The sequence below is a fragment of the Watersipora subatra genome, chromosome 7 (assembly GCF_963576615.1).
Source record: "Watersipora subatra chromosome 7, tzWatSuba1.1, whole genome shotgun sequence".
Classification (NCBI taxonomy): domain Eukaryota; kingdom Metazoa; phylum Bryozoa; class Gymnolaemata; order Cheilostomatida; family Watersiporidae; genus Watersipora; species Watersipora subatra.
This window is the reverse complement of record NC_088714.1, coordinates 51,908,858-51,922,167: the sequence shown is the minus strand read 5'-3', so window position 1 is coordinate 51,922,167 and position 13,310 is coordinate 51,908,858. Positions and strand designations below refer to the sequence as shown.

At 35.6% G+C, this 13,310-nt stretch overlaps 1 protein-coding gene across 3 annotated transcripts in view; it reads left to right on the top strand.

The window, feature by feature from the left end:
• Positions 1-13,310, top strand: part of LOC137399459 (tight junction protein ZO-1-like) — a 64,134-nt gene that overhangs the window by 8,130 nt on the left and 42,694 nt on the right. For all 3 annotated transcript variants that reach the window (XM_068085586.1, XM_068085585.1, XM_068085588.1), the window contains exon 4: positions 5,161-5,239. In XM_068085586.1, the coding sequence (XP_067941687.1) occupies positions 5,161-5,239 (79 nt within the window). The remainder of the gene's footprint in view (positions 1-5,160; positions 5,240-13,310) is intronic.

Here is a 13,310-nt window from a genome sequence, read left to right as displayed (position 1 = left end):
GCTGATTGTCATGAGTTCGAGTCCCATGCTAAGCGATCTTTTATGAAGCACTCTAATTACCACCTATACTGATTCTTCAGTACGGCAGGTTCAAACAAGATTACAAGTTGAAAGTTTTACAAGTATGTAGGTGGATTTGCTTCAACGTGGGCTGATTTTAACATTTGAATCAACTTCACACTAGAGTTTTGAAGCGCGTTAAGTCCAGAGACTGTCCAGCAAGTCTAGTTGAGTCCGTTAAGTTCGGCAACTGTTACTAATAGTATATGATGTCTCATCAGAGTTGGATCAATAGTTTCCAGAGTAGCTGTGTTCTTTTTTTCTTATGTTCATTATGCTGGATACAAGTTTGGTAAGATAGCGTCTTGAAGTTGCGTTAGTCCAAACCATTCACCTGTATCTCTCTTGCAGTCGGCCGTTTCGAGAATGACTGTCTTATGGTTTAGACCAGGGTTGGCCAACTGATTTTGGCCATCCCTGGCCTAAATGATCCGTTGCAGCCAAATCTGACGAATTGAAGATCATAATGAGCTAAAGATGTGCATTTTTCTTCTTTACCATACATAAACATGCCACTATTTATGTATATTTTAAAACAAGGCATCAAATACAGTTTTAAAATTTGTTTGTCTATATACATAATTTAACTAAAAATCAGTGAATAAATGTGCTGCAATAAATATGTCTGATATCGGTGAGAAAAATGATGAGTGGGGCTTTGACTTCACAATATTATCAAAACGCGGTTTTTTGCTACTTTTAGCGACTCTTAAAGTTCATGAAGATGAGTATTTGTAAGTCAAATTCTATGATTGCTTTTACAAAATTCATTGCTGAAAATAATGAATTCACGAAAACTCTAAGAGAAAGTTACAAAAAATCTTTTTTAAACCAAATTTTTAAAAAATACTTCAAAAAAATTTTTGATAGAGAACTTGAAAGATCTACAAAAAAACTACAAAGATCCAGATCTAGATCCGCCATTTGGCCATACCTGGTTTAGGCTTTATTGCTGACTTCCATGCAGCTCTGTTTTCTGCCTCTTCCTACCAACCGTTTATGTCTACTCCCCTCAACTTCGTGTTACGCTCAGCTACATATTTGTATCTCAGTCTGGGTCTGCCCTGATTCCTCTTTCCTTCATAGAGTTGTGATTATAATAGTTATCTTGGTAGTCACTCATGGACCATCATGTGTACAAGTGCCAGCCCTCTTAGGCCTTTTTTTATCAGGGTGTTCTCCATAGACGGAAGGCCAGCTCGTCTTAGGATTTGGTATTATACTTTTGTATTATACTTATTATTATTTTGGAAGTCATGGCTCTGGTAGGCATCAACAAACCAGTTTTGAGAATAACACTACTATTCCTGTTCCTACACAGACAGACCTCATAATGGATATTCATGGCTGATGACTCTGTTTTGAAATTTATATTAATATCGCAGAAATTTGGGTTTGTGAAAGAGATAAGATTTCCAAATGTTTTTATATAAAGTACTTTACAATGCCGTACCCCCATGAACTCGTTTGATAAATGGCCTTTCAGTATGCTCTCAGTGTGGAGTGTAACCTCCACTAGATACTGTCAAAGGTTCATTATATTTTTCTGTATAACTATACTCACGCTCCTATTTTGAATAATTGCCTTCTTCAACAGGGTCTTGTACTAAACAGCGCGATTAGTTGTTTGAAAGGGCTTATGCCAAAATACAATTACTTCTCAACAAACAAAGCTAGTCTATTTCAATATTTGTGTTATACACGTATGTCGATATCATTGTGTTGAAAAAAATAGGTAAAACAAAATAAAATATATTGTATTTTATAAAATAAAATATATTGTATTTTGATAATTCATAGAACCCAAAAACAATGATAAATACTTAAAGTTATTACCTGGAATATGAAAACAAACACATTATATGTATAAAAAAACTTGAATCAAAAACATGTATTTATTAAAATTATATTATCAAACCAAATCGATAAAATGTGGATTTAGGGGTTGCGTTACCTTGAAAATAATTAAAGATGAACTTTCACAAAATTTTTAGTAATTGTTATCAGAAAGTATCAGTATTTTTCTCTCATTTGCAATTGTTTTTGATGTTTGAGGTGATCTTATTGCCAGGATGTTTCAAGATTAAAATTGTTAATATTTAATTGTGGCTAAAATGCTCAGATCAAGAAAAGTGTGATGATTATGTCTATAGTTGCAATGAGAGACTAACAGAATAGAGACGTGTAACACTGCAACTCAAACGCAATAGCCGATATCAACTATAGCAATGATGACAACCAATGATGTCATTTTGCACACATTTTCTTTCTGAGTGTTTTAATCAATTTTAATCTTAAAACATATTGGCCATAAGATCACCTCAAACATCAAAAACTATCTCAATTGACAGAAAAATACTGATACTTTATGATGAAATATACAAAAATTTGCCGCAAGTTCTTCTTTAAACCATAACTGCCACCATCCTGAGTAGAAGTTTTGCAAATAGCAAATCAACTATGTTGATCACTATGGTCACACTATTTTTCATATTTATTGCTTCAATAAAAAAATTCCAAACAATTTTGAGATTAATTTGCATTTTGTACCCAAAACGATGTCATTTAGAACGCGTTGCTATTTAGCGGATATCGTTAAGTTAGTGGCGTAACCTAGCTTACAATTGGCCAATTAACAACGCTAGCTTATAATAAAATCGCGGTTTTTTGAGCTTTATTTTCTCGGCATCCAGCCCATAAAACATCCGGTAACAATCTACAAGCAGCGTTGCATATCCTATCTACCTTTTAGGAAAGACTGAGAGTATAATACTGGCTGGAATTAAAAAAGAATAGGTTTTAAGACACCCGTTTCGATAAAATCATTTCACCGCATTCTCTTATCTGCCGTGTCATTGGTCAACCATCTTTTAAATAGTCCTGGAACACAATTATATCTCGGTAAAGTTTCCATTGAAGACAGAAATGTAGACTCAGCTGTAGGTTCTTTTACTAGATATACATTTTTTGTAGCTGCACTTTGTCGCTAAATTTTTATTGTTTTGGTGGCTTATTCTCAAGTTTGACCAGCTGTTTTGTTTTTACTTAGCAAATCATATGTTTTAAAAAATGTTCATATCGTGTGTTAAAAATTACGCCATATACAGCTTGCACAAATTTTGACTGCAGAGGTGACCATAAAGCCTGGTTCCCATATCGATTGCAAGACCCTGGCGGTAATCTTGCGCAGCAAAACACTTGCTAGGCTCGGCGGCTTCTGTTTACGTAAAGCTGCATCGGTAATAATCGCATAAAAATGTTCGCTCGTCATGCCTTTTCTATAATGCTGACCTTCACCTGTACAGTGCATTTCGGAAAGGTTTTGTCTCCGGCTCTTCGCGAAAGTTGAACAGTGCTGAACTCTTGCGTTGACTGCCGGCAACTACCGGCGGTACTCAGTGCGTAGGTTTACATTTCTGATAGCCCTGCGGTGCTGTCGCCGGTGTCGCCGGCGTGAATGGGAACCAGGTCTATCTAGATCTACTTGTTTATGATTGACTAGCCAGATACTCCAAGTTGATGCACTGTTTCTGATTAGAGAATAGAACTGCCCAAACATAAAATTATTGCAAAAGTATGAATCATGGAGCTGTAAAAGTAGCTACTATTCTGAGATGCTCCATAAATCTCCTCAATTGGCTTTTGTTGAGGAGAGTGAGTTGCTGCAAGAGGTCTCAGTCAGTGCGAAGTTATTAAGAGTCATATGGCTGTTGTTGTTACTCTTTGACCTCACATGTTAATCTTCTGGGCTTAAAATGAGGGTGCTATTAGACTATTCCAGCATATTATCTTCTTGCTTCCGCCGTGTGATTGAAGTCTGAGTTAATCTAGTACAAATCTACAGCGTTCGTAACCATGAATTCATAGTTTTCCTGCCTTTACAAAGACTGTTACAGTTTAACTAACCTAACAGGGTTTTTACTCCTCTTTACAATCATTCACCTGACAACTTTCAGAGTCTTCTAGTTAGATTCAGTGTAAGACTTTCAAGTAGTGTATACATGAAGTAATGTCGGCTAGAGTGGGAGAGCCCAATGCGGCTGCTTATGCTTCCAGTGGCGTTATCAGCCATATATGGTACATAGCTCTGTGACTAGCAAATTGCAACAGGGACAACATATTGACCTTCATCAAACTACTAGATGCATGCCTGGCGTTGCCCGGGTAATAAAAAAGTTTTTGGACAGAAATTGATTTGTATTTAACATATAACAGCATTTGCCATTCTAACTAGTGTACATATCATGAGAAAAGTGTTTTGTGTAGTTGAAATAAATTAAGAGGGAAAGTAAAAACAACTGTGAAGGTTTTCAAATTTTGTCAAACAACTAATTTTCACATTTCATATAATGAGGAAAATGTTTTGTGCAGGTCAAATAAATTTAAAAAAATAAAACGACTATAAAATGTTTAATTTTAAATGTGAAATAATTAGCAAGTAATAGCGAAATTAAGTCTGTTTTGCTACAATTACAATAAAAGATGATTCGGCAATGATACAACTAATACAAACTGAGAAACTAAAATATAAATCTTGAATATGTTGAATTAATAATAAAAAAATTTTGCATAGATGAAGTAAAATATATTTTACGAGCAGGTTCTCAAGCTAATTCCACTTTGAGCGGCAAATTTAATGGCGTGTTCCTTGCAAACACATATTTCATATCAGACCAGTGAAATGATCGAGTGATGTCACCGATAGTAGAAGGGCACCATACTAGGCCTTTTTATGTTTAGTATATGACATAACTCTCTCTAAAAGGCCCTGTGTAAGACTTTTTGTGATATATAGATTATACTTAGCATCCTGTAGATGCTGGATTATATCGACTAACACGCATTTAGCATGTGGTATCAGATCACATGCAATAACATGCAAGTCTATTGCATTGTTTCCTGGTGAATTATTAAATTGATTTGCTAAATGTTTATTATTTTTTATGGCTGTTTGGAGAATAGTAGTTGGGAGATTGACCGACCATTTGCAGCTGTTTCAACATTCAGTGCGAGAAGCATTACTATTTGTAGTTGTATCCTCTATAAATTCGATCAGGAAAGAGGACAACTCCTGTTATATTAATTGCATATCAATTGTAGAGAACAAGAAAACACAAATCGAGATATGCTGGACATTCCAGAGAAGCTTGGTCTCATCGAATCTGAAATAATTGACACGGTGAGTCATTTTGGATCCTGGGTAGTTCACACGCCTCAGTTATTCGCTAATGTTATTGAGTTGCACTCTAATTATGGCTTTTCCTAAACTCAGGTTAAAAATTACCCATCCGTTTTGGAACCCAATTCTTAATTTCATTCACAGCTTATTGCTTGATTGTCAAATTCAAGTGACACTTCTGTTCACCATCACCTCGGCATTTTAAACTTTTCAACATACTATTTAGAATTTGAGCAAATACTCTACAAACAAGTTTCTAATCTAGTGGTTTTAAAGTTCTTCAGAAGATTGTAGTTTTCTTCGCGAAAGTGAAGAGGTGGCTAAAAATAAATATTTTTAATTAATATAAACTTGACCTCGTCTAAGTTGGAGTAAGTTCTCAAGTAATGTCAAGTTCTCAAGTAATGTCAAGTTCTAAAGTAATGTCAAGTTCTCAAGTAATGTCAAGTTCTCAAGTAATGTCAAGTTCTCAAGTAATGTCAAGTTCTCAAGTGATGTCAAGTTCTCAAGTAATGTCAAGTTCTCAAGTAATGTCAAGTTCTCAAGTAATGTCAAGTTCTCAAGTAATGTCAAGTTCTCAAGTAAACAAACTCTTTATTTATTATTATTATTATATTAATTTTTTCATTTTGTTTAATTATTCTCATAGTTTTACGTGATGCATTCACTTACGTAAAGCTATTCGTAATTGCCCGAAGTATTTGTCTTTAGGCTGTGAGGCTATAAAATTTTCCAGAATTATTTGCTCCTAATGCGTAACGTTTTTGACAGACAGAGATCTTGAACCAGATTAACCCCATCTGTAAAGGGGTGGCTGTAATCAAGGTGTTTGTGATAATGCCCAGAGGGTGACGAAGAGCTATAAAAAACCTCTAACGACAAGCAATCTTGCAAATATTTTAATATAATTATTATAATTGTAACAAGCAGTTTCAGAATTTTCAGCATTTAGCTTTAGCGGATGTTCATCTCATGTGTGAATATAACACTAGGAGTTGGCCATTCTGTCTCAATTTTTGGGTTGTTTACACTTTTCGGTGTACCTTCTACGGGGTTTGCATTGATAACGGAAGGGTAAGAAGTAAAACAGTTTTCAAGTTCTTGACCAAGGCAATATTTCTACTAGCTAAAGAGGAACAATATATACTTGCTCAAGAGTGTAATACATTCAGGCAACTGGTGTTTAGTAGAGCTGAACTATTACTAGTCAAGGAAAGATGAATACTTGTCAATAGATTGTATTGTCCCGGGGATCGTTATGTTACTATTGAAAGGCCACGCACTTAATCCACTTGCCCTATAAAATGCATGCCTACATCAGATTTTATTATAGGTAATAGTTTGCTCTCCTATACTTATTTCCTTATTTTGTAAATAGGTTAGTAACTTACTTATTTACAAAGTAAGTAAATAAGTATAGGAGACTCATTTTGTTTACTTTGTTTATTTAATACAACTAAATTATTTAAGTTATTTTAACAATCAGTTAGACATTTAAATATGCATATGAATGAAAAACTGGTTGGTTTCATTAGGCTTATGATTAGTTTGAAGCACTAGTTATTGCTTGAAAACTAGGACTTATTTAACTAGTTAAAACATCAATATAATCAATCTGATGGTGATGAACAAAATAAATAGGCCTATAGTATTCTTGTAAAGAGTTTATATGATTGGTTGGTTTGTGTGAGGTCATAACATCACAAATAAACAATATCGAAACATTATGTGTAACGGCAGATTTAATGTCAAGATTAACCTATATGTAGACACAGAAGATAGTGGTATTGCGTGTTCATCTCTGAAGTCTCCTTCGTGATTTTGAAATATGTTGAGAGAAAAAGAATGAGACCAGGGGTGTAGAAACTGGAGGTTGGTTCATGCTGAATGCCGGGTCAAATTGTATTTTCATGTAAAACATCAAAGTTATCAAATTTCATTCGCATATTCGTATGCGTCAGTATCATGGTGAAGATCTTACATAATTGTTTAGTCACAGCTCTGGTTAAAACTCCATAAGATGCTAGCTGCGGCCAAAGGTTTATTTGCAGAAAGGTCATCATCGTTGTTCAGGCCAATCATTTTTGTTCGCGACTAGCATTTACACACGTAGAGAGTCAGCAAAGTTGGCTGCATTGGCAGAGGTATCTATTATACCTATCTACGTGTCTTGGCGACCAATATCTTCTTTCAGAAATATTTGTTACAACTATAGGAATGGTAGTTTATATTACGGATAGCGATCTGCTCTTCAGTTGGTTTTATAGTCAGGTCAGTTTTGGGGTGTTTTCAAATACAGTGAAACATGGATAACTCGCCCTCGGATATAGCAAACACATGGTTAACTCGACTGGATTTGCTTGGTCCGTTCCCACGCAATGATAAATGGCTCTATATAACTCGAATTCAACACTGTTATAACGAACTGTTTTTTGCCCAATGGCTACCGAAACGGTTGCTATCGCTTTAGAAAATCACTTTATTCCAAGCCATAGAGATAAACCTCAACTTTTCGTAATTCATAAGCGTCGTTATTACCTCCATCGGCAAAATATTTTTGTCAACGACTGTTCTAAAGGTTTAGTGAAATTTGATTTATACTGCTATACGATGAATAGCACGGACTGGCCCGGCCACGGGCGCAAGGATTTTCGCCACGCACATACAAAACAAAAACAGCATGTTGTTTTTGTTTTGTATTTGCGTGGCGAAAATCCTTGAGTGCGTGACCCGGCTAACCCGTGATGATTAGTTTTCCGACGTTGATTCCGTGTTGAATTAACGTCGGAATGTTGAATGTTTAAAACGTCTTAAAAAAATGTTGTAATCAAACGTATGCGTTATCTTAGCTAAAAAAAACTATTCATCGTTTGACCTAAACACAAAATACGTGTGTACATTCAATAAGTATCCATTCAAAAAGCGTGAGTGATATACAATGTACCGTAAAACCTCGTAAAACTTTTAATTGAACTGCCTCGGAGTGTTGCTCTTAACGAATCCCAGGTAAAGTAAGGTAATCTTTCCATAAACTTCAAGAAAGATCGGCAAAATTGATCGTGGGTAAAACGCTCAAAAGAAAAAGATGTCTTTTCTTTGAGCATTTCAGCAACGATCAAGTTTTGCCAATGTCAATCTAAAAACGTCCTGGCAATAACATCACCTCAAACAACAAACCAATCTCAAGTGATAGAAAAATCTCTATACTTTTTGATAAAAACGTTTTAAACTTTACATTAGAAGCATTTAATTTGAAACAAGCCATTTGTGCTTTTGATTTATATTATAGTTTGTATATGTTCATGTATCTACTAATAAATAAGTGAATACATGGACTTGTGACAGTGCTCTGATAACTTGAACACTCTGATAATTCGAACACTTTTGCTCGGTCCCTTGAAGTTTGAGTTATCCGAGTTTCACTGTACCTTGTGCATACACTAGAGGAGCAGGCATTATGAAATATTCACATGTATCTGTCGTTGAATAGGTACAAGATAAGCATTCAGTTAGTCCTTGAAGATAGATCTATAAACATGGAGGTACCCTTTATATGGTGATTATAACTACCTTTACGCGACTGATGCAGTGATTACGGTATCCAATAAAAACATTTGTATGTTTGGTTATCATACCTTACAAATGTTAAGCTAGCTATAAAATCATGGTCAACCGCTTCTGCTGATGTATTGACACAGATGTACTTGTACACTCTCAACAAACCATGTCTGACTCAGTCATTGCGTACGGTCATGTACACTCAAATTGAGGCACAAATGACTGATTCTGCCACAGTTGTAAAAGGTACTTCATTTCAATTCGACTGCCACAACCATACCCCTTACACATATATCCTCTTCTCATAGGAAATCTGGAAGTGCCCTCAGTCGACTATATTGTATAGAGAAATTTAAACAGCCAAAGTACCAGTAACTGCCTCTAGAAATTAGTGTAAATGTTTCAACTTAGTTAATTTAGTAAAATATGACTCTGTTCATTATTTGATGCCGTTATTGTTCATGGAAAAGTTTTTTAAGTCAAACATTAATATTTGTGACAGGCATACCACATCTACTATGTCAATGTACGACAGATGTATATCTATTATGTCAATGTACGACAGATGTATATCTATTATGTCAATATATGACAGACATATATCTACAATGTCAATATATGACAGGCATACATCTATTATGTCAATATATGACAGGCATACATCTACTATGTCAATATATGACAGGCATACATCTACTGTGTCAATATGTGACAGACATACATATACTATGTCAATATATGACAGGCATACATCTACTATGGCAATATATGACAGACATAGGCCTACATTTACTGTGTCAATATGTGACAGACATACATCTACTATGTCAATATATGACAGGCATACATATACTTTGTCAATGTATGACAGGCGTACATCTACTGTGTCAATATATGACGGGCATACATTTACTATGTCAATATATGACAGGCATACATCTACTATGTCAATATATGACATGCATACATAGATCTACAGTGTCAATATATGACAGGCATACATCTAGTGTGTCAATATATGACAGGCATACATCTACTGTGTCAATATTCGCACTCAATTCTCACCAGTTTTCTGTCAATACACTTGGTATTGACAGAAAATTGGTGCAGGCAGGTTCACATTCAACTTTTCAAAACAGGAGTGTTGCTTAATATCAAATGACTTGCATAGATAATCCTTGTAACCAACATCCGCTCAGCTTCTATTACATAACCTTTGTCCCTGTTTTTTATTAGTTATAATACTGTCAGAAAAAGTGTTATATTATAATATTTTCGATTGTAAGTGCACATTTCACCACAACATATGGCTCCGTGAATTCATATAGTAACTCACTTTCTTTTATCTAGTTGAAATAAGGTAAGGTCGGTTGCCTGAACTTGACTTGGCTTGCATGTTGAGGTTTTTTGTTTTATGTTGCAGTTTTGCTTCTCACCATAAGACTTGCATGTCGATGTCTATGGTCAATTTCGTGTTAGACACCTCACTAGTTTTATATTGGTCCTTGTATTGGCTTGTTCATGTGAAGTTATCTTCTTTTCACCGATAGCGTCTACTGTATGATGGCTGGTTAAAAATCGTAAGCCTTGATATAATCGCGGCTAGTTGTATCAATGCTATCTTATAAGTTGGTCAACTACAGGAAGTTTTTAACAAAAGGGCAGGAATGGGGTTGCTAGAATGGCAGAAGCCCTTAATTTTAGTAACAGAAGTCTGATACCTGTTCAACAAAGGCTTTTCTAGTCATTCAGGATATGGATCACGAATAGGTCTTAGTCTCTAATCTATTGCTATCTATGAAATGCAAAATAAAGAGTCATTTCTTCTCTCATGTCAAATAACATTAGGAAAAGAGAAGATGACTCTTTTTATCGTATTATATTTTATCGTCATTCGTTAGTTATGCGAAGTATTGTTTAAACGCATAATTTCTGAAAGTTCTTGTGGTTTGAACGCTCGGTGAACAGATTATGAACTTATCTTGTGTAAATATTGTTTAGTACATTCTCTTATAAAATAGCCCTGTTAATAGCATGTGTTGCGCCCCTCTCATTAGCCGGTTATTAAGGTAAATACATTATGTTATGAATATCCATTTACTTTTGCCGTACCAGCCATATATATCCCATACACTTCTTGCTGTGCTGCCATTTATTTTAAGCTGCTTTTACTACGTCAGAATTAGTCATATCATTGTTGTACCTTCACGTAGTCAGGTGGAGTTTGTATTCCACAAATAGGCTGGCCTTCTTCATTGAAGGAGGTGGAACAGCAGTAAAGCTATACATTTTGATAGAATGATTAGGGGCAGACAACTTTATTTTAATTCATGTGAAATATTTATAAATCATTCGGCATGCGTGTACAACAGCAGTTGCGCGGGTCAAGAGCAATTATTGTTGATAAAAATTTATTCAATGGGTCAATTTCAATTTAAATGGGTTCAATTTATTCAAGGAGTTATTCAATTCGAATCATTCCTTCACCATTCTTTACATGCAAGGCTTTAAGTATCTTTCAAGGATGTAACTTTACCCAATATTGGTGTGGGCGCTTCGTTATCATACCTAATTTCCTGAGTATGTATGGCTAGGAATTCTCTGCTGCTGTTATCATTAGCAGGTATGCTATTATCAGCCATGGTATTTCACTATTGCTGCATCGCAATATTTTGAACTTGGTGAAAAAAGTCGTAGTTTGTTTTCATTCAGGTTTATGCTGAAGAAATAAAAACGTAAAATTTTCTAGTCATAGCGGCACGAGAAAAAATAACACAATCCTTCGTGTTTTCGTGACGTCATTCTATCGTTGTCGGCCAGCTTTATGGACAACTTTTATCGTTAAAAACACGAAGCTTCTGCAATTAATTATTGCAAACAATGCTTTTGTTTGCAAATTTTTTATTTTAGTATCAAAACAACACCGAAAAATACTATTAATCAAGAGAATGATGATCGTTTTCTATAAAGATGGCGACTTTTTCGTGGACAAGCGCATGTGCAAACAGGGTGATGACGTAAAAAAAAAACGATGGATTGCTATTTACAAATTTTATAGTTGCAGCCGAATGATGAAAATGTGCAGCTAGCAGTATTAGAACATATCAATACAAAGGGTGAGCCAAGGGAGACAAATCCAATTTTAATTTTGACACATCGTCTTATAAAAAAGTTGCCACTTTTTAAATTTCTTACTGTAAGCTCGCTTGTCATGGCTTTAACTGATGAATTAGTTATCTGAATGCATTATCTGACAGTCTTCGCTTCTGATAGAAGAGACTGAAGTTTGGACTTGGCATTTTCATAGCAAAGCAATTTGAATGTTCGGCACTTGTCAAAATTGGTTGTTCATCACTAAGTTCTAGTCAGTTGTTCTTTGTTCTTTTGCTTGTACGGTTATGTTACCTTCAACTAAATTTGGTGTATCAGCTGCCAAGTGGGTCTCGTAATTACTGGTGGGGTGCGCTTAGACTCAGTTTCTGTAAGCAATAGGAGAAGCCGTATCACTTTGAGATATTAACTCCTTAGTCCTTATAGTGAATAATTAGAGGAGGTGCTTTTATCGCTGCAGAGATTGAAGGGAGGGCAGCTCGCAGGCATTGCTGGTATTTGCTCAAATTAATTGCGAGCACCCTTCTTATACAATCCTATTACCACATCCATTACTTTGTGCTTAGACTAGAGTACTACCCGCATTTCCTCTTAGCTTTAGCTGACTAGATGAGCTACTTCTCCACAGAGGACAATTATCACCATTGCTAGATGTGAATGCGTAGCCTGTGATACAATTTACATTTGGAAATCAGAAAACCTTCGGGATTATATAAAGCTGTATCGTCCCGTATGCTTTGATATCATGGATCCTTTGGCGGTAAATAAAGTCGATAATAACAATCACATGGAAACGCTGACTTTATTACAACCTTCACCGGTGTCATGGTACGGAAGTCATGAAGAGGAGTCTGAACAGTCATCGCTGCAGCAGCGCGCAAGCTCGACAGTCTCGGAATATGCTACGCTGCCGAGCAAATTCGCCAAGCCTCCCAAACCTAGGAGACCGCTTTCAAGCCTTTTTAGTAACACCGCTGGTTTACAGAGATCATCAGAGAGATTGTCAATGGGCGGTAGAGGATCGTCTCGTGTTTACAGATATTTTGATTTGCTGCCTCGATACCAACAGGTTTGTTAGACTTGGAAGTCTTTTTCCTGACGGGGCACATTATCACAGTATCTACATATAATGCACTTTCCTGTCAATAAAAACAAGCAGCGATCTTCTGGTTAATCAAGTCAGACATGTTGTAAGTCGCCTCCCAATTCTCCACTGACTTGAATTTAATGTTACTTTGAAATATATAATAACTTTAATATATTTAAACTTCTCATATATAATAAAAAAAATATTAAAAAGAAAGTAAATTTTCCGTAAGAGCGCTACGAATCTGTTTCGTGCGATGCACTCCTCAGGCCCGGTTTGACTAAAATGCCATTTTAGTCAAACCGCGCATGGGGA